General features: G+C 56.9%; 3 protein-coding genes across 8 annotated transcripts; 1 reads left to right on the top strand and 2 right to left on the bottom strand.

Moving 5' to 3' along the window:
* Positions 1-1,458: 1,458 nt before the first annotated feature.
* Positions 1,459-6,198, bottom strand: KLHDC8B (kelch domain containing 8B). 5 transcript variants are annotated; one of them, XM_071439551.1, is made up of 6 exons: positions 6,060-6,198; positions 4,389-4,853; positions 3,679-3,843; positions 3,253-3,477; positions 2,906-3,007; positions 1,459-2,093 (listed from the first exon to the last, which is right to left on the bottom strand). In XM_071439551.1, exons 2-6 carry the CDS (start codon positions 4,759-4,761, stop codon positions 1,897-1,899), a joined length of 1,062 nt encoding a protein of 353 aa, XP_071295652.1. In that variant the 5' UTR covers positions 4,762-4,853; positions 6,060-6,198; the 3' UTR covers positions 1,459-1,896. The 5 variants fall into 5 exon arrangements, with proteins under 5 accessions (XP_071295652.1, XP_071295649.1, XP_071295650.1 ...); XM_071439548.1 differs by lacking the exon at positions 6,060-6,198 and adding an exon at positions 5,697-6,014; XM_071439549.1 differs by lacking the exon at positions 6,060-6,198 and adding an exon at positions 5,525-5,621.
* LOC139596100 (uncharacterized) lies at positions 6,067-11,356 on the bottom strand. Its single transcript, XM_071440139.1, has 6 exons — positions 11,340-11,356; positions 10,013-11,085; positions 9,555-9,940; positions 8,756-8,916; positions 8,221-8,353; positions 6,067-6,761 (listed from the first exon to the last, which is right to left on the bottom strand). Exons 1-6 carry the CDS (start codon positions 11,354-11,356, stop codon positions 6,555-6,557), a joined length of 1,977 nt encoding a protein of 658 aa, XP_071296240.1. The 3' UTR covers positions 6,067-6,554.
* CCDC71 (coiled-coil domain containing 71) lies at positions 10,343-20,676 on the top strand. Of its 2 annotated transcripts, none has more exons than XM_071439553.1 (2): positions 10,343-10,469; positions 12,881-20,676. In XM_071439553.1, exon 2 carries the CDS (start codon positions 12,942-12,944, stop codon positions 14,112-14,114), a length of 1,173 nt encoding a protein of 390 aa, XP_071295654.1. In that variant the 5' UTR covers positions 10,343-10,469; positions 12,881-12,941; the 3' UTR covers positions 14,115-20,676. The 2 variants fall into 2 exon arrangements, with proteins under 2 accessions (XP_071295654.1, XP_071295655.1); XM_071439554.1 differs by lacking the exon at positions 10,343-10,469 and adding an exon at positions 11,017-12,410.
* The last annotated feature ends 68 nt before the right edge of the window (positions 20,677-20,744 follow it).

The following is a 20,744-nucleotide window of genomic DNA, read 5'->3' as shown; positions in this document are numbered from 1 at the left end:
AGCTCCATGATTTAGGGTCCCCCATGACTAAAGGTTTAGCAGGATTGGAATTATTACATGCCTTGGTGGATTCTGGAAAGAGCTGTGAGGATGGGGAGACATACAAAACTGGCAGCAAGGGGTCTATCACCTTCTAGGACCCTGAGAAGGACAAGCCCACCAGGGTTTGAGCACAGACTAGGGAGTGCTGTGAAATACTCATAGAAGGGGGGAGCACACTGCGCTCAGAGGAGGTGTCCCTCTGTCCAGCCCCCAGTCACAGCACAAACCATTGACCTCCTCCCCAGCTGCCTCCCAGCTCTAATTTGGGGCTCAGTGTTGATGCTGGCTCTGGCACAACTGTGGTTTCTATGGCAACTCCAGAGGCAGATGCAGGGATGCTTCCAGCTGAGGTACCACCAGATTAGGTATCCCAAGTTGTTCCTCCCAAATCACAGGCAAACAGACATGCGGTGCATCAGGACAGATCCTGCAGTCACTGTGCCAGGTGGGCACCAGAGGCAATGGAGTAGCAACATGAAAATGTCTTCTGAATGCTCTTTTATTAATAATTTCCCACTTTTCCTATGCTGTGATGCCCCCAGGACATGGCACAGCCTGCCCCAGCAGTGTGTTGGATGCTGCCTCACTCTGATGGGATTCAATCTCCTGTCTCTACAGCCTTGCAGCCCACCCGAGGCTCACGCTGGCTGTCTTCTCTGAAAGGTCAGGCATCTGTACTTAATATTTACCCAGACTTGTGAGATCTTTCTAGTGTACCAATGAAGGATCAAATCTCTCACCTGCTTTCTGCTTTGGGTGTGAGACTCTGTGTGGAGCCAAGAGCAGCAAGGTTCAGGTGAGCCCATAGCACTGGGTAATTCAAGTGTTACCTCCCTTGATCTCACAGTGCACCCCTAAACACCACCCACAGACACCACCAGTATGGAGCTTAAATTCCCTTCCTGGTGGCCAGTAAGCAGGATTGCAGTGCTCCTGCCTACAGAAGCTGGACACAGTTGGGCTCAGATCTCTCCCACACCAGCCATGGTTCATCCTTTGAGATGGGGCTGTGGTGCTGGATGGGGCCTACGAGCCCTGACATTCGCCATCTCTTCTTTCTTCTCAGCATTCTGGCAGCCCTCAACATTCCCTGCCTCTCTCACACCCTGGATAACTTCAAAAAAGTCCTTCCTCTGTTGCTGCCTTCATCCCCCCACAGCCTTGACCCATAGGAGGCCAAGCAGGAACAAGGCTGTGCCAAGGCAGGACAGTCACTGCTTAGCTCCCCCTCTCCAAACAGGGACTGGATCTCTACATCACATTGCTCTGCTCACCCTGGAGGTGGGGAGAACAAGAGTTACCCTTGCTCCACCGTATGGGCTCACTGAACTCTGCCTTGGGAGGGGTTTTCCTGACAGGCTGCAGCATGTGTTTGCCTGGAGTAGGATAACCAGAGACGACATGACTCCAGTAGGATAAAACTCCACATGTTTCATTTATTTGAGGTGCTACATCACCTCCCAGGCACTGAGCTACAGGGCACCTCTGTGCTACATGAGACATCGACTGGGTCTACGACGACACAGCACTCACTGCTACACACACGGCACAGATACGCCGTGGCACAGATGGGGCCGGACAGGGCAGTGAGGCCAGCGGCAGTCCTGCCACCGCTGCTCCCTCCACGCTGCTGGCGATGGCCATCCCACCAGGCAGGAGTTTGCCCTGGGCTTCATTGCCACAGCGCTGCAGGAGCTGGGAGTTCCCACAACCGCAGCTGCTCTGGTGCCTGGCATCATGGGACAGAGGCTTCCTGGAGCCAGGTCACCCTGGGTGAACACATGGGTGCTCACACACCCTGTCCCCGTCTTCAGGCACTTGGTGCTTGGCCAGGGCTGGTCCCCGGGGTCCCACTCAGGGCACATCACGCAGGCACAGAGCCTCAACAGCTCCACTGGGACCCTGGGCCACACCGCCGATGATGAAGAGCAGGCTGGGTGCTGGGCAGCTGGAGCAGGAGCAGCGGCCAGTGGGCATGGGGGGCAGCGGCTCCCACTTTTTCTGTGAGAGGCTGAACCCTTCCACTGAGTCCAGTGGGCAGGACTGGTTCCCTGTGGAAGACAGAACCACATCAGCCTCTGTGCAGCTCCCCATCCCTCACCCCAGGCTCTGCCTTTCCCCCTCCACATCCCTTTGATGCCTCAACAGGAGCCCTGAGCTGCACAGGCTTTGAGATCCCAGAGGCAATTAGTGGGGGCACAAGAGGATTAGCAGAGTCCCCATAGGGATGGCTGCTGGCACAAATGCCACACCTGCTGGCTCTGCCCCCTCAACCACTCCTTGCCCTCCCTCCCTCCTCGTGCCAGCACTCTGCAGGGATAAGGCAGCTGCAGCTGCAGCAGGACTCAGGATCAATGCCACACTGCAGGGATGCAGCCAGCACCATTCCCTATTCCCAGAGTGATCTTGGGGGTCTGGCAGCCCTTACTGCAGGGCTGGCAGTGCTGTGGCTGGCACCAGGCTCCCCAGGCAGCCCTTTCTGCTGTATGCCCTCTGCTGAGTGACAGCTCTAACCTTTCCCCAGCTCTCTCGGGAGAGGGATGCAGCACTGCAACCCTGCACAGCGGAGCTGAGCCACCATGGGCTGTGTGAGCCCAGAACGCTGCACATGAGCAGGGAAAAGCCTGACTGGGGAGTGAAAGGGGCAAGGGGCACAGTGGGTCAGCCAGTGGAACAGGGCAGTAGGGTCTCCTCACCACTTGTGAGAGCACAGAGAGATGTTGCTGCAGACAGTGTTGCAGTAACCCCCTGGCTTTGCACATGCCATGCAGTGTTGCAGTAACCCCCTACTGCCATGCAGATCACTGATGTGCCCCAAAGAATGGGGATGGGAACACGGCCACACTCCTATCCCCAGCATTACCGAGGCCACCCACAGCCACCACTCTTCCTCCCAGGCATCCAGCCACGAAGTCAGCTCTCTTCTCTTTCATACGGATGGTGCGATTTGGCTTTCTCCACACACCTGGGTATGAGATGGAGTGAGTATTGCCAGCTGGGGTTTCCCCTCTATACAACAAGGCCAGAACACCCACAGGTTAATCACTCCCTGGGACCAGGGAGCACAGGATTCATTCACCATGGGTACAAGGGGCTAATGTTCAGAGCCCATATAATTATGTCCCTCAGGCACAGACACCTCTCACCAACCCAGAATCATCCCAGACCCACAGAAGATGCTCCCACCTCACCCAGAGACATGGAGCTCACCCTGCGCAGGATCAAACATCTCCACGGTGTTGACAAAATGGGGACGGGAGTAGAAGTTGTGGGGCCCTGGCTGCTGCAGCCCCCCCAGGCTGAAGACAACTCCATCAGCCATGGCACAGGCGGCGAAGGCGCGGCGGCTGGGCACGCTGGGGTAGCGTGTCCAGCTCCTTGTCTCCAGGTCAAAAGCCTCGAAGGCGGTGACAGGCAGCTTGCCTTGCCGACCTCCTATGCACAGAGGAGATGTAGCTGCCAGTGCCCCAAGCTGGCACTATTGGTGTGCTCAGCAAGCAGGATGGGGCCTGCTGGCTGCAGTGCTGGGCACTATGGAGCCACCCTGGGGTGCACCAGGTCATTCTCTGGCCTGGGAACAGAGGAAGAAGAGGGTAGAGGCACAGGGGATGCTTGGTTTGCCCCAGCAGCACCTACCAAGGACGAAGATCTTGTTTCCCTGCAGGAAGGCAGAGGCCCCATAACACGGTGTGGGCATGGAGGGTAGGGGCTGCCAGTGGTCCTTTGCCGGCTCATAGACACGGACCAGAGCCTGGGGAGAGGTGTCTGCACCCATTCCCCCCAGTGCGTAGACAGCCCCATCTGGAAAAGAGGCAGTAGTGAGGCAGGGGGATCTGTGGGCAGCACCGAAGGGCTGGGAGTCCCTCCATGCCCCCAGGGCAGGCAGCAGCGCTACTGCTGAGCCCCACAGTCAGACACTGCTCCAGGGCAGCCAGGGGACAGTGAGTACAGCCAGGCCTGAGCCTGGCAATGCCCTGGCTGCACTGGGACCCTCTCACCCCCCTCTCCATCCCATCCATCAGGAACAGACAAGAGCACAGGGCCATCCTCTAATTATTCTCGGCAGTATCATCTCCCTGGAGACACCATGGCAACACAGCCATACTGCCAAATCCTGCTTCCAGCGCGGCCGGCACCCCGGCCCGCTCCCACCACTGTCCTGACATCTCTTCTGTCCTGCCCACCACACTGCAGCCTGGTCCATACCAAGCATCCCTGTCCAGGAAGTAGACATGGGCACCACATACAGGGACCAACCCTGGCTCCTGGCATGCTGTGCTGTACCAAGAGTCCAAGGATGCTTAGCAAACTTTGGGCAAGAGTCACAACATGTTCCTATCCCTCACCTCTCTGCACAGCTGAGATGCCCATGGAGGGCTGAGCCAATGCCGCCTTCTTCTCCCATTTGCCCTCATCCACGTGGTAGACCTCAACGGAGGCGAGGGGGCTCTGTGCCGCATCCACACCTCCCACCACCAAGATCTGCTTGCCCAGGGCGAGGACGGCAGCGCCAGCCCGCGGCGTGGGCAGTGGTGGGAGCGTGGTCCAGCGCTGGGCTTGGAGGTCGAGCACCTCAGCAGTTCCCAGGGCTCGCCCGCCGCCCCCGCAGCCGCCCAGCACGAAGAGCTGCCCGTCGCGGTGCGCGGCGCTGCAGTACACGCGCCGCGTGGGCATGGCGGGGAAGGTGGCCCACGCGAAGGCGCTCGCGCCCGCCGCCATGGGCCAGCTCAGCCGCCTCGGGGGTCCCCGGGCTCTGGCCCTGCCGTGCCGCCCATCCGGCCCGGCTCGCCACTGGTCCGGCCCACGGCCTCCTGCGGGGAGAGCATCCGAGTCAGAGCCCAGGCACCCATCGCTCCCCCAGCCCCAGCTAGTCAGCTCCTCTTGGCGGTGCGACAGCTCCTGCTTCGCGGGGCTCCGCACTGCACCCCGGGCTGCCTGCCCACCCCCTCCGGGCTCCCGATTGCGCTCCACGGCTCCCTGTCCGCCCCCTCCGGGCTCCCACTCCCTGGGGCTCTCTGCCCGCACGTACCAGTGCTCTTGCTCCCCGAGGTTCCCGCACCCCGGGCTCCCACCACCCGGTGCTGCTGGTACACAGCCCGCACTCACTGGGACCCTCGCGCGCCCGGGGCTCTCTACCCGCATCCCCCGGGTCCGTACCCTGCAGCGGCTTCCCGTTCACAATCCGGACCCCGGCAGGTTCCTGCTCTCGGCGCACCGTCCTCACCTCCGGTGCTGCCCGCACTCCCGCCCGCAACCCCCGGCGCTCCGGCGCACTGCCCCGCAGCCCGCACCCACAGGGCTCCCGCCCACAGCTCGCTGGCACCGGCGTCCCCCGGGCTCCCGCTGCAACGCTCGCGCCCCCGGCGCTCCCCGGATGCCCGCCCGCAGCCCCGGACGGCCGCTCCGCTCCGCACCGCGCCGCCGCTGGGAGAGGGACAGGGGCAGGCACCAGGACCGGGACTGGGACCAGGACCGCACTCACCTCTCCGCCCGCTCCGCCGCTCTCCCCGCCGCTCCGCGCCTCTGCCCGCCCCGGGCCCGCCCGCTGCCGGTGGGGGCGGCGCCGCGTCCGCCCCGGCCCCCCTGCCGTGCCCCTCTCCCCTCCGCCCGGCCCTCCCGGTGCCACCGGCCCGCCGTGCCCCTGCCGCGTTCACCTGGCCGGGAAGGAACCATCGCAGGGAGAGGGACTGGAGAGACCCTGGATCTGCCCTCCCTTGCTGTATGCTGCCGGTGCCAGAGCCACGCAGCACTGGGCTCAAGGAGTCGGGAACCCACCGTCCTACCCTAGAGATGACCCCTATCCTGTCACCACTGCAGGGACAGAACATCAGCTCAGCCCTACTCTGAGCACGACCCTGCTGGGGTCTCTCAGCAGCATCAGGAAAGGTGCACATGGGTCTCAAACCCTCCACCAACACTTTTGTCCCCACTTGGCTGAGCCAGGCAAATGAACACGCTGGGAAAGGCACTTCCCACCCACCAGTACAGGCAGAGCCAAGGGCAGGCAGGAAACTCACACATAAATGAGCTAAAAAGGTTTGCTTTAAAAACAGACAGAAGTGACAAGGCATCCGCCGAGAACACCACACCACAAATGCCACCTGGGGATGCTGCTGCTAACACTGTACTCATCCTGGCACCTGCTCTGCACCAGCCATCACTGCAGGAGCAGGAAGTGAGGCACAAACACTGCGAGGCTGCCTGCACCACAGGATGGTGGAAGGGATCTGCCTGGTGACTGCAGAGGGACAGTGAGCCCCAGCCCTCATGCAGAAGTGGGCACCACAGGCAACACTGCCAAAGACTGGAAAACCATTTCCTCCGAAGATCCCATCACACAAGCTCCCAGGATGCTTGTGTTTGCTCATGGAAGGTCCTGATAGGACTGAACGCCCACATTGCACATTGGAGAGGTAACAGCTCGAAGCAGGAGCCCATCTGGGACTTTGACTGCATGCAGCAGGAAGCGGGTGGTGTCCCAGTCTGGAGCCACTCAGCCCCATGAGGTGCTATCACTGTCCATCCCACTGCTGGCTTGGGGTGTCCTTCTCCACGCAGGCCAGGTAGCGGTCGTAGTTCTCCTCACACCTCCTCACACAGTGCAGGAAATAGTCCTCATCAGCAATGGCCTCCAGCAGATTGGTTTGCACCAGGCAAATGTTGTACAGTGCTGAGGTGGGCACGATCCTGGGACTGCTGCTGCCCTGCTCTGAGAACACCTGCAGGGAGAGCAGAGCCTAGCAGCAATGCACACACCCCGTGGTGTGCTCTGCCCTCCCCTCAGCCAGGCGCCTCCAAGGTGTGTGTCAGAGGCAGAGGGCAGGGTGATCCTATCTCCAATGCAACAGCAGGTGAAATTTCTTGAGATTTCCCCCTCTCCCAGAAACTGCCTTTGACTTTGAGCCAGCATGTCACACATGTGCCTGATGCTCCCTTAAGTAAACAGGCCACACCATGCAGCTGGAAGAAAATACTCTGTGGAGCAGCTGACTCCAGGCAAACCTCTGCCAACAGCTCTTCCTTTAGTTACCACAGGATGGAACAGGGACTTCACCTTCTGGTCTTCACCATGGCCTGCGTAAAGACACCTGGCAATCTGTTTCACTCCTAGTGCTGCTCTGTCACCATCACTGAAATGGGGACAGCCTTGCAGAGCTGGTGATGCAAGAGGAGGGGAGAATGGCTTTCCACCTACCGATCCTGGCTGCAGGACAGCAAGGTCCCAGCAGTGACGATGAGCCCTGCTGGGAAGATGCTTGGCTGCTGCCCAGACTCCCACGAGGTCTGCTGCTACCATAACTGGATCCTACCTGTGTGATCCAGCCTGGGAGCAGCCCCAGGGCTGGCTGCATCGCTGCCATGAGATTAGCACAGCAGCCTGACTGACCAGCTGTGCAGGCTACCAATGCCAAAGGAGGAACTCCTTGATCACACAAGGATAGCCTGATGCTGAAATGCAGCAAGTGGAGCTGTGTGAGCCACACTCCAGCTGCTGCAGATCTGCATGCCATTGCAGAGGCTCCCCTCAACCAGGCATGGCACAGACCAAAGCCTGGTCCTGACAGGTCTGTCCAGGCAGGAACAATTCCTGCCACTAGCTACAAATGTATAAGCTGAGAAAGCTTGTATGGAAGGAAATATCCAATGAGCATCCCACCCCTTTCCATTCCCAGGCTGCCTGCCAAACACTGCAGACAATTCACTGGCTGCCGTGTCCCCCCTGCACCGTCTCCATATGGATGGAAACAGGCAGGGGTTGAGGATCACCCATGGACCTGCAGCTCTTGTTTGAGCATTGACAGCTGTCCAATGGCCAGGCACGGTTCTTTCTGTGTAAACATTCTGTTTCCCAAGTGTGTTCCCCACAAACAGTGCCCCTTCCTTCACTCAGGCAGGTGACAAGGCTGGCAGCCCTGCTATCATTGCTGCTGCCTCCAGGCACAGGGCTGACTCAGGGGGGAGCAGAGGGAGCCAGCACCCGCTGTGCATTGCTGACAGCTGATCTCACCCTCCCTGTGCATCGCTGCCACCAACACTGGTGGCACAGGATGCAGTGACATCAGGGCTATGCCTTAATTCCCCTTTGCAGCCTCATGCAAAGGGGACAAAACATGTCTGACCTTGCCAGGGATACCCCAGTGCAGGCTGCTGGTGCCAGAGGGGCCTTCAGCCACCTACCTGGGGGTGAACAATGGTGTCTCCATCGTCCAGCCGGATGTTGTCATCAATGAAGATGTGCTGAATGTCAGAATCATGGGGGTCTATCCACAGGGGCTTCCCACCCTGGGAAGAGAACTGATTTCTGGCCCACCTGAAACAGTAAGTGAAGAAGGAACAGTCAGGGCAGGGAGAAGGTGACAGCTCCCAGGTAATGGCAGACTGTACTGCAGGCCCAGGGCACCCTCTGAGCCAGGGAAGCAGAACAGAGAATGTCCTGTCCTGCTGCCCATGCCCTCCTAGGAATGAGGCATTTTGCATCAAGGTGACAAATCAGGGGGCCTTTAGAGAAAAGCAGGAGGTACACCAGGGGATGGGGACCTCCAGAATGGTGTGAGAGTCCTATCAGGCTGCCCACAGGCAAAATGGGGAGTGCCTAAGTGATAGGGACCCCAACAACATAAAGGCTTCAAAACCAGGAGCTATCCCAGAAACGAAGAGAATCACAGGAAAGAAGATAATGCCCAAGCCACTTTCTCAGTGGCCTCTTTCTCACCAGTCAAAGTGGTCTTGGAAGCCTCCAATTCCCTCAAAGGAGCTGAAGTAGTTGTAAAGCTTTCTTTTGTCTTCCCGGGTGGCCAGACGCTCTGCTCCCCGTGTTAGCACCACCTCTTTCTTGCTGCAGCGTATCTGGCCAGGGGTAAGTTCCACAGGGAGCTGCAGGACCACAGAAAATGGGGAAGGAAAAGTTTCCAAAGCAGACAGGTTGTTTCACTGGCACAGACACTAAGCAGCAGGGTGGAGACTCCCCACCACTAACAGTGTGGGAGGATGGTGCTGGGAAGATGACAAGAGGAGGCATGGAATGCATCCAACCAAAAATCATCCCCTCCCCAGGGATGGAAAGGAATGACTTCCCCAGGGATGGAAAGGAATGTCCTCCTAGCTGCACACTGCCCCCATTTCAATCTCTGCTATCTGAAAACACTCCAAGGAATAACTAAAGCATCTTCTAAAGCTCATTCCCAGCACTCCTGCCCAGTGTGCTGCCAGGAGAGGAGAGTGCAGCTGTGATCGGCTCTGGGCCAGGGAGCCCTGCTCTGCTGCAGCAGCTCCTGCTCGGGAGAAGGCATGCTCTGTCCAACACGGGATACCCCAAGAGGAAACCATTCCACATCGGATCTGCACACACATGCTCCCCCACAGCTCACAGCTTCATCCAGAGAACTCGATGCTTTTAAAAGCAGTCTGGCCAAGCAGCTGGAGAGCAGTCTGACGTGGGGGGGGGGGGGGGGCTCCATGGGACCATCCGGCTGCCCTTCCCCATCACGACGGACCCTCAGGGCGCCACTCACCGCCACGTCCCGCAGGGCAGGGAACTGCGGGTGCTGCCCGTCCAGAGCGCTGCTGACGGCCTGCAGGGCGCGGGGCAGGTCGGTGCCGAAGGTCCTGAAGACAACAGCGAAGGCCCTGCCATCCCGGTGCAGCGTGTCCAGGAGGCGGAAGAAGGAGGGCAGAATCAGGTGGTAGCGTTTGCCGGGCTCCCCTGGCACCGACAGGGCGTCGTGCGGCCGGCCCGGCCACTCCAGCAGCCGCAGGTGGCGGGCGTGGAGGTCACGGAAGCGCCGGCCCGGGCCGGCCTCGGTGAAGGCGGGGTCCCGGCCGTGGCGGCTGTAGTAGCTGAGGGCGCCGGGGCACGGGGGGCGCAGGGACGGGCGGTCGCTCACCCACTCCCACTCGCCTGGAAGAGAGGAACGCGCTCAGCCCCTGCACGGCCACACGGGTCCCCCGTACTCCCGGCCCCGGCGCTCACCGGCAGCCCCGGCGCGGCCCCAGGTGACGGTGCTGAGAAAGGTGTTGAGCGCCGCTCGTGGGGCCTGCCCCGTCACCGTGTCCGTCACCACCACCGTGTTGTTCAGGTCCACGTGCAGAACCAGGCGCCGCCGCCGCCGCCCGGCCCCGCCGCTCATCGCCCCGACACCGACCCCGTTACCTGGTGACGGCGCCGCTTCCGCCCGCGCCGCTTCCGCCCGCGGCGCCCCCTGCCGGCCCGGGACGGACCTCGCCGCCGTTGCCGTGGTCACGGCGGGGCCGGGGGCGGAGGGGCGGAGCGCGGGGGCGTGACCGAAAGGGCTCCGTGACTGTGGGCGTGACCGCGGCCCTCGGAAAGGGACAGGAAGCGGAAGCGGGGGCGCTTCCGGCGCCCCGCGGGCGGCCATGTTGGAGCGGCGGGTGCGGCGCAGCGGCGGGCACGGGTCTGGCGGCAGCCGGTAGGTTGGGGCCGGCGGGCCCGGGCCCCACGCCGGCTCCCGGGCGAGGGCGCTGCCGAGCCGCCCGCTGGGGCGGCCTCGGAGCACTGGAGGCGGAGCCGCGGCGCTGAGGGCCCCGCCCCGGCCCCCGCCCCCCCGGTCCCGGGAGCCGGCGCGGGCCGAGCGCGGGTGCCGCACCCCCTGTCTGCACCAATCACCTCCCGTAGCCCTGCAGGGAGGGGCCGGCCCAGGCGGCCTGCCCGCCCCGGGGTCCCTCCGGTCGGCGGGCCGAGCCGTGGGGAGGGTACAGCGGGAGCGAGGGACGGGCGCTCGGGAAGGGGCATCGTCCGCGCCGAGGGGCGGGCCAGAAGGAGAGGCTGAGCGAGGACCTGGTGGCCCCGTCGAGCCCTCCTTGGGACTGCGCACCGGCCTCCGGCTCCACAGGCTGCCCCAGTCCCGCGTCTCGGCCCTGCCGGCAGCCGCTTCCCCCTGCGGTGCACCGGGAGAGCCCTTTCCATGCTCGGAGAGCCGGGCCTCTAAGCCTATGCTACCCTCGACCTTCCGGTGCTGTGCTCGCACTGCGCCGGGAGTGCTGTGCTCCCGTAGCCCCCCACAGCAGTGTGTCACGGGAGGGAACCTGCTGTCAGGAGGTCAGACTGTCCCGGGGTACGTCTGCTTGTGGCCGGCTTTCCTCCAATACGGCTGGCACTGCACCAAACAGCACCGAGCGGTTGGATCGTGGAAAGTCCTGTTCTCATGAAATGTCACAGCCAGAACACCCCTTCAGATGTCCCAGCTGCTCCCGGGCTTGCTGCAGCCTGAAGATGATCCATTTTGCAGCCTGTTGAGCACATGTTGTTACTTGTGCTTCTTCGTTGGTCTCTGCCTCACCACATCAAAATTACCATTACACCTTCTCTGGCTTTCCTCTGCCTGGCACTGCTTGGTCACTTTGGACGTGGTGACTCACTGCTGGCTGGTGACGCTGGCTGGGGCTCTGTGGGATCACTTCCCTGCCTGCCTCCCCTCCTTCGTGGGAGATCCCCCGCCTGCCTCTGAACAACTGCATTATCCTCCTCCAAATCCCTCTTTGGCCGTGACGTCTGCAGAGCACTTGACTGAGATTAGTCTGTCATGTGGAGGTTCTTACTCCCCCACTGACCTATGCTTTCCCTTCTGTGGCTGCTCTTGGCTTGTGTCTCTTCCCTGCTTGTGCAGCTGGCGGCAGCACAGGCTCTGCTCCTGTGCTGTGGTGAGACCAGAGTTCTGGGGGGAACATGGAACATGAGCAGTTCCTTGTTCTGGCTGCTCAGGCGCTGACATCTCTGTCACAGCTTTCTTGCCTGTACACTGCCCTCTCCAAAACTATCTCTGACACCACCTGCATTTCCCTGATCAGGGTTTTTAAATGAATCTTCATTATTATTTTTGAGAGATATCAATAAAGCTAAAGATTTTATGTTGGTCTAGCATCCAGCTGTGGAGCTGTGAGGCCACCAGAATCAGAGTTCTCTTGAAGGACTGCCCTTCAAGTCCTGCCTGGACTGCCCTTTAGTGCCTATTTTTTATTGAAAGCAATAATTGATGCTTTTATGCTGGGCAGGCAGCTGCACAGTGCCCTGAGTGTGATCCCAGTGTTGTCCCTCAGGCCTTTGTACACTTGGCCCTGGTGATGTGTGTTTCCTTCATACCGCCCTGCTTGAATTTCCTGCTTCCTCCTCACTTGGCAGCAAGTGTCCTTGGATCAACACCAGTTTGCTGTGACAGCAAGTTGTGGACCGTTGTTCAAACAAGAGAACAGCAAGGAGCAGTGCTGCCTTGCCACAGCATTCAGCATCAATGAAGCACAACTGGAACAGCCTCCAGCCCTGCTGCCAGGTCTCCAGGAGGAAGCTGCAGCTTTGGCAGGGGACTCAGAATCAATTTTTGAGCGGCATCAGTTTAGAAGCTGAGAAATTGAAGGTGCTGCTGGGATGCAGTTGAAGTACTTAGGCATTTCTTAGTGTTGAGGTGGCTCAGTGGTGCTGGTTGAGGTGTGTACACAGGGAAAGGGTTCAATGAGGGTTCAGTTTTTCCCAGGGAAAATGAGATCTGGTTATCCAAAGCTGGGGTGGGTCAAACTCAAACTGGAAACGACCTGCAGATTTTGCTGAGTTAATCATTGGAGTCCTTCATCTTGGGGTGGATTGGATGGGATTTCCTGAAATCTTTGTTTAGGTTGGAGGATATTTTTGTGAGAGATGTTTTAGTTTTATTTCAGAGATAAATGAGTGACAGGTTTTTCTTGGTAGTGCTTCTATGTTGGGTTGAGCCCAGAATCTGACCCAGGGTTTGCGACCAGCCACGCCTGGGCTTAATGGTTTCAGGTCCCATATTAAAAACTTGGATAATTTCAGTTGCTGCAAGCTAACTGTCTTCTTTCTCCTTTTGAGGTGTCAAGGGTTGTTTTTCCAGTAATTTGGACCTTTTTGAAGCACCTACTTGCCTAATGCCATGAATATTGCAGTGAATAATGTGGAAGAAAAAGCTGTCCATTCCTGGTCAAGAATTTCCTCTGCAGGACAGAAAGTTCTGGAGGAAGCCCTCCGAGTCTTCAACCCGATGTCCAAGGATCTTTCGGACACAGAGACCCAGCTGGTGGCCTTCATCCAAGGCCTGAAGGAGGAGGGCTACCAGCCCACAATTCTGAGGAGTAAGGATGTGTACGGGTACAGCTCGTGCACGGCAGTCACACCGAGTCAGATGGGAGAAAACACACAGCGCAACTGTGCCAGCACCACTGAGCCCACCCAGAGTCCAGCCAGGAACTCAGGGACAAAAGTGGCCCCTTTGCCCACCAGCATTCCAGTGAGCTCTTTGAAAGTCTCCAAAGGGGATTCCAGAAATCTCCTCTTGAGCTCCTTGAAGCAGACAGGATCTGGCACATCCAAGGCAGCGACAGTGGGCTTCCCTACAAGCATGTATCCTGACGTGTATCCAGCTATGAGACTGTCAGTGGTTCTGGAAGCCCTGGTGCCACTGAAAACTGCAACGTCCTGTTTGGAGTCCAAGTACACACAGGGACGTCTTGGCATCTCTCCCTCAGACCTTAAACTCCTCAAGACTTCAAGTCCACCAAGGCAGTTTTCTTCAGGCAAGAGCACTAAAATAACCGAAGGCAAGGGGTACAAGCGTTTGGTTAAGAAAGCACCTGATTCTGCCACCCGTGCTTTAAAGCTTCTGAAGGGACCAAAGGGTGGAGTGCTGCAGGAGAGCAATGCCTGCAAAGCCTCCGGAGTTCTCAACGGGAGAGTCGCAGGCAGCTCGTCCCAGGACTGCACCACAGCACCACAGCCCAAGACCTTGAAAATCAAAGATAAGGAAGTTCTGCTGGGAAAAACAGAGTGGAAGGACAGCAGCACTTACCAGGAGGGCACTAGGCAGAAGAAGAGGAGAGCTACAGAGGCAAAAGAAGCACCACAGAGGAAAAAAGCAAATACCATTCCTGTCCGAAAGAAAACTCCAAAGGCTCAGAGCACTTTGAACCTGCTGAAATTCCGGACCATCAAGGTGGGCAACTCTTCCTCTGATGATGAAGTGAGGAGGAGAGCACAGAAGATTCTTAGGGTCAACTTGTCCCCTGTGATCCAAATTCAGCCCTTGTCCCATTCTCATAGTGTCCCCTGAATTTCTTCACTTTGTCACTTTTTTTTGTAAGTAAGTAAATACGAGCCTGGCACCAGAGCACAGAGAGGCTTAGGAGTGACTCTGTGTCTCTGGTGCCAATATGCCCACTAACCTGCAGACAGAGCAGCCCACTCTCATGCTGTTCCTGCCTGTCTGCCACTGCTGTGCAGAACTGGCTGCAGAAATCCAAACCCCTGTTTGGGAGTGTGAGACAGTGACTCCGGCCAGCATTGAGCTGAGCAGGCCAGAGAGTTCACTTCTCACCACGCTCCCCTGAACGTGGCAGGCTGTGCTCTTGTGCAGGGGAGAACACAGGACTTTCTCATGACATTGATGCACTGTGATATTGCTCTTTTTCAAGCTGTACATTTACTGGTTTTATTTTGATCAAATTTTATAACTTTATTATCTATATATCTATATATCCATATATGTGCATATGGCCCAGGAACTGTGGGAAGATGCACTTCCTCCATCCCTTTGGGATTGGGTTTGATAGCTTTTGTTCCTCTTTCCCTTCAGCTAGCCTTTTGTTGAAAGGTGCCAGAATTCCTTTGTGGTTCATTGTTGTGACAGTCTGTCCTGGGCTCCCTTGAGCAGCTCAGAGGCAGCAGCAGTGTAGCCACTTGTTTGTCTCCAGAATGCCAAACAATCTGGAAAATTATTACCAGCTGGTAGTTTTAATCCTGTTTTCAGTATAACCTCTGCATAACAGTGGGGGAGTGTCACAGGGCTGCAAGTCTGTCTGACATCTTTAGGCACCTCCTCCTTTTGTGGGTAACAGAAGTTTTGAACACATGGTAGGGATTTGCCTCCAAAGAGGATTCCTCCTCAGCACCCAGCATTACTCTGCTCTCCTATACCCCAGGTGCAGCTATGGGTCATGAAGTGTGACTGTTAGAGCCAAAGGGCTGGAATTGTTATCATGAATTGTGTAGTGTCCTGCCCCCCATGTAACTGCTCTGCTGTTGCTGGGTGTTCCAGGAGCAGATCCCAGGTGCCAGTAGAGAACTGTTGGCTTTGGCTGGAGTTAAACACAACAGAAACACACGCTGTGTTTGAATGCTTTAGCTACAAACTGCCAGTCCCAGACTCAGTGGGATACTTGAGCCTGAGTTAAAGCAGAAAAGTGAAAAATTTGGGAGGACATACACCAGCACTTAAACATAGAGAGTCGCTTTCTGTGGTTTGTGGGGATGAAGTAGTAGGAGGGGAGATGGGCATCATGTGGTGGGTGACAGCCTTGCTGTGCCATCAGGGATGTTGTGAGAAGGTGTGTGGCAGGTGTGAGAGCTCTGTGTGGAAGGAGGAGTGCAGGCTCTGCCATCCCTAGGAGGCACTGCAGAACCGCTGCACACGGCTGCTGTCACCTCCCTGCACCGGGGGCACACTGTTGGATCGGAGCACGGCTCTGTGCTCTCTGCACTCCACAGGGAAGGATCTACTAATCCCAGGAGAAACACCTCATTGGAGCAGTTAGTGCTGCTGCTGTCACCTGGAAGGGACAACCTGGTGTCCTGGGGAAAGGAAGAGGCATTGGGCTGGGTATGGACCTGGCTCTGTATATCGCTGTCTGCTCAGATGTCTGCAGCAGTAGTGTAATCCACTCATTCTCTTACCAGCTCAAAATACCAGTTGTCTGACCTAATAATCTCTGTGGACATTGGCTGAAGGGATGAGCTCCCCAGGGAAGTCCCAGATCCTTATATTTGAGCCCCACCCCCCAAGCACCTGGTTGGATTTCAGTGGTTTATAAAACGGGTCGGTGTCTGATCCCCAGCACAAAAAGGACGACTGGTATGGAGAGAAGAGAGGAGGTTCATGATGGGGTGAGAAGGCAGGGAAGTTGAGTGTTCTGAGGTGCATCTGGGTTCTCTTCTCACCCACAAAGAGCAGGGTGAAGGTTCACTTTCACTAAGCAACCTGGTCTAGTGTAAAGTGTCCCTGCCCATGGCAGGTTGGTTGGAACAAGATGATCTTTAAGATCCCTTCCAATCCAAGCCCTTCTGTGATTTTATGATTCCGGGAATGATTGCAAGCCCTGAACCCCACACTTGGGTTCTGAGTTGCTGTCAGAGATCATAACTTGCAGTGTTTGAGACTGACCTGTGAATGCCACTGCTTGGCTGCCAAGGAGGAGGAAATATTTTCTTCTGCTTCTGTGTTTTAAAATGCCCTGGCAGAGAGTTCCCTGTCCTGACCTGGTGCTGGATGAACAGGGGCTCTCCGTCACTGTCAACTGGCCAAAAATTGCTTTGTTCCTTTTGTTCCCACTCCTTCAGACCTTTCTCATTCCCACGCTCTCAAATGCCAGGTCTTGAAGTCCTGCACTGGTGTTTCTCTTTTGGGCTGTTTCCCGAGGAGGGCTCTGAACTCCTGTCTGTGGTATTGCTGTCAGGCTGCTCAGCAGCTTCCCCTGTTCCCAGACCCTTATAAGGGAACTGAGAGCTGTCTTTGGAGTCTCCTTATGCAGCACAGGCGTCCCAGCTGAGCACTTGGCCTCCGCTGGGAAAAACAATGTGCATCAACAAGGCTGAATCCAGGTCGAAGCCTCTTTTCCTCCAGCCTCAGTGGGAAGCTGAGCATCTGAGGCCAACTTACCAGGGCACATCCCTCCTCATCACTGTGTGTCTTCTCTCATCTGTACTGCTGCCTGCCTCTTCACTCTTTTCTATCACCTCTTGTCTTTCACAGCTTGGGTCTCTGCCAGTCAAGGACTTGACTTGTATTGTTGCTTAACACATCCAGCACAGCATCCAGCCTTTGTGCTGCCGTGCCTTTCCCAGCACTGAGCTGAGTTCTGTGCGTGCTTGGTGGTGACAGTTTGCCCTGTGTCCTTCCAGGCCACCAGCAAAAGGTGTTCTGCTCCACAGGGAGAGACAAGCTTTGGAAACACCTCTGTGTCACTGAGACTGCTGCCAGGGAAGTGAGCACTCCATAGCTGTGTGCTCAGGGACTTGCTCATCACCAGTCCCCTCTCTGTCAGCACTGCTGTGCATCTCTCACAGACCACAGGGCCCTGAGCAACAGGGCAGTGCTGAACCTCCATTCCCTGCTCTCCTGTTGTCTCTTCCTCCTCTTGCAGGTGCTTTGGGAACTTGACTGAAAGGGTTGCAGGTTGTTGTAGAGAGGGGCTTTACAGCCTCTATGCCAATGCCAGCAACTGCTGCCCTGGTACCAGCCAGCACTGGCAGAGAGGGTGTCTCAGTCTGGTGCAGGTTGGCTCCCCCATCCTTCAGCTCATGCCCAGGTGTGGATGCTCCTGGTGCCCTGGGCATGTAACACTGATGTGCACGAGGCTGCAGAGGGGCTCTGTGTGGATGTTGCTCTCTGCTGTTTAGGGTAGATGAAGGGTTTGATCAAACCAGAGCTACCTGGTCTAGCCAGAGGTCTCCTCCACAGGTCCCTTCCATCCTGTGTTATTCTGTGGCAGCTGAGTAACACTTCCAGGGACCTGTGCAACAGTAACTGGCAGGCACAGAGAAAATGCGTTGCCCAGAGCGCTGTGGTCTCTGCTGAGCATGTGGTATGCACCTTGTTCAGACCTGTTTCTGTATTAGTCACTTTGAATTCATCCAAGTGCCTAACCTGGCCTGTGTTGTTCTGGGCACTGTGACAGCAGAGAGCTTTGGAGACTCTCTTAGGAATGCTTTTAACGCATGGATTTGTGCCACTGTCACTTCTAGAAACGATTCGGCTAGCGGTCAAAGGGCTGTTCTTCCAACTGATTTTTTGGAAATAATTTCTCCTTTTATTCAGCTGCCAAGAAGCAGTTTATGCTTCCTCTCCACCAGACAAGGTCCTTGAGCTCCCTGCATGCTTCAGATGTCCGTCAGCAAGGTCCGTGGGGAGAGCAGCTTGTCCGGCAGGCAGCTGAAGGGGAAGCTGACATCAGATACCAGTTGAAATCACAATGTTAATTGGTAGAAATGTTCTGAAGCCCATGTCCACTGTGATCAGATTTCACCATCTGCCACTGCTTATGGTTATAGAAGTTTCTCCTCAGCTTCTTCCCTGCAAGCCATGTAGCGTATTGCTGCTGCTGCTTCTAAACTATTTGCATCCCCCATGAGCCAGCTGCTGTAGCAATCCTTGTACAGAATTTCTTAAGCACTTTTTTTGCAAAAAAAAGAAGGGATTATTTTGTTACTCCTGCTTGGCAGCCCACAAGTGGTATTTCAGTGTGTGGAGGAGGTGTGCTCCTTGGAGTGCTCACCCCACTGGGCAGCTCTCAGACCAGTTCATACTACCAGAGCTGGGGTTCGTGGGCTGAGATCCCCCCTGTGCCTGGTGCTTCCTTGCATGGAGTTCAGCCAATTGCCAGCTAAGAACATGCCAGGGCAGTTGGCAGCAGCACCGCACAGATGGGTGATGCTGCACATGTGGCTCCATGGTCCTGCTCCACAGCTGCCCTTGGTTTGTGTCCTGTCCTCCAGGCCCCCAGTACACCAGGAGCATTTCTCACCCCAGCTCCAGCTGTGGCAAGAGGGGCTAGGAGGCTCTGGGTTTTGGAATTGAGCACAGAGTTTGTGCCCTTTAAACTGTGACTTGTGCCGTGTTCATGGCCAGAACTTGCCAGCGTGTGGGGGGTTCAGCCAGCCCAGCAGTTCTTCCCCTTTGGATCCAAGTTCCCTGCCCTGTCTAGAAGCTGGGCCTTTGGCCATGGCCCAAGGGATCCCTGGGTATGGAGAACAGGTTTGTCTCTCAGCTCCAGCTGGGCAGTGTGACTCGAGCTGGGCAGCTTCCCAGGCAGGAAGGCAGGTTTTGGTGGGAGGATCCTTTTTTTGTCTGTGGTTGAGAGGGCTGGTGCTGAGCTGTGGAGCATCAGCTGCTCAGCCAGGCTGGTTGGTTTTTGTGGAAGTGACAGTTTCTTTTTCAGTCTTCAAAAGGGCACTGGCCTCTTTGCTCCTGTGCTCAGATGGGGATGGCCTTGCAGGAGCTGAGGTGGCCCATGGAGAGGATAGCAGTTTTGGGATATCTGGCACCTTCCTGACAATGCTGCAGCCCTCAGCTTTGCCAGCTGGGTGGGCTGGCACAACCTGTGGAGAGCACAGCAGGGCAGGATGCTCGTGAGCCCTCGCATTCTGGACTCTGCTAGAGAGCACCATGCTAGGGTTTCCCTCTCCTTGCAGCCTGTTCTGCCTGGAGCTGGGTGCTGTTAGGAAGGTGCCAGGTGCCTTGGAGGAATCTTGTCCCAGAAGACATGAGAGGCTAGCCTTAGTCACCAGGTCATCCCTGAGTGTGGAATGAAGCTTGTCTGTAGTTGTGACACTGCTGGAACTTGCAGGTTGGCCAGCAGCTGCCTCCAAAGCCATGGTGCTGAGGCCAGACCCCTCCCTTTGCTTAGGAGCACTAAGGAAGGCTGGTGAAAGCGAGAAGCTGGGAGGAGGGAAAGCTAAAGATGCCAGCAGCACCTGGACAGCCAGCAGCCTGCCGCTTCTGTGTCTGCTGCAGGAGCTGTGCAAACAGAGGAGCCAAGGCTGTGGCTTTCCACATCACTGTCTTCCCTCCATCCCTGCCTGGCCACAGAGCTTCCCCTACCCTGCCTGGCAGCAGTACATGGACACTGGTGCGGCAGGTGAGTGGGAGTCCTTTTGGAGCAGGCACCCCCCCAACCTTTCATTCCCATCCTTCATCAATCTCACAATCTGGCACTGCTGACGTGGCCTCCAAAATACCTTCCCCAGAGAGTCCCTTAAAGGCCTTATTATCGTCTGGGACTCTCTCCTTATTGTCTTAATTAGCCCTTTCCATTCCTGTGTTCCTGTGGCTACAGGCAGCCCCTGTGAGTGTCTGGTGATTCCCACAGACACAGGCACATGGTGCTGTTTGAAAAGAGAAGGTGCTGCAAAGCTACCCCCAGAAATACCTCCCCTCCTGCCCCTGCTCCACCGCCCTGCCCAGGCTGGGATTGGGAGTGAATGAGTGTCAGTGTTTGTTCATGGCGGGGAAGGCACCGTGTGATGCCCTCTCTCCTCCTGGGTTCTGGTGCAGCACTCCTGAGCTGAGGAGGAGCATTTCCTGAGCAGAGGCATGGCAGCTGCTCTGAGTGACACAGGGGCTCTGGGTGGGCACTGCCCAGCCACTCTCTGCCAACCAGCATCTCTGTGAGAGCTGTCTCCACACAGCTGCACCGACCTGCTCCGGCTGAGGGCAGCAGCACGGGCTCTGCTGTGGCATTCCTTGGTGTTGGGGCATCCCGAGCAATGGCCGGGGAGCAGCAACTGCAACCCGCAGGAGGGCGAGTAACAAACTTTGTATCATGATTTTACAAATGACCATCTTGTTCTTGAGTGAACTTTTTACTGTTTCATTTGTTTGTGTAGAATGTTTCTGAAGTTCTAATAATATTTAATGTTAATATGAAGCTGGGCTGTTCCACACTCAATGTTGTATATTTTGGAATGGCATTGCTTAGTGAAAAGACAGCGTTAGTATTATTTCACTCTTTGGAAGGGAATGGGACAAAAAACAAACTGTCTTTTTTCTTAAATGAAGTGAACTTTTTGTTATGAAGTCCTAGCAGGTGTCCAGCCCTTCAGTAAAATGGTGCTCAGAACCACCCAATGTGTCCAGCGTTTCTTTGGGCTATGACAGACAGCTCCTCCCTGGGCTCCTGCTCCCAGCCCT

Source organism: Agelaius tricolor, unplaced genomic scaffold (genome assembly GCF_023055355.1).
Source record: "Agelaius tricolor isolate 1412-34295 unplaced genomic scaffold, bAgeTri1.0.p SCAF_14, whole genome shotgun sequence".
NCBI classification, from domain to species: domain Eukaryota; kingdom Metazoa; phylum Chordata; class Aves; order Passeriformes; family Icteridae; genus Agelaius; species Agelaius tricolor.
This window is presented reverse-complemented; position numbering and strand designations above follow the sequence as displayed.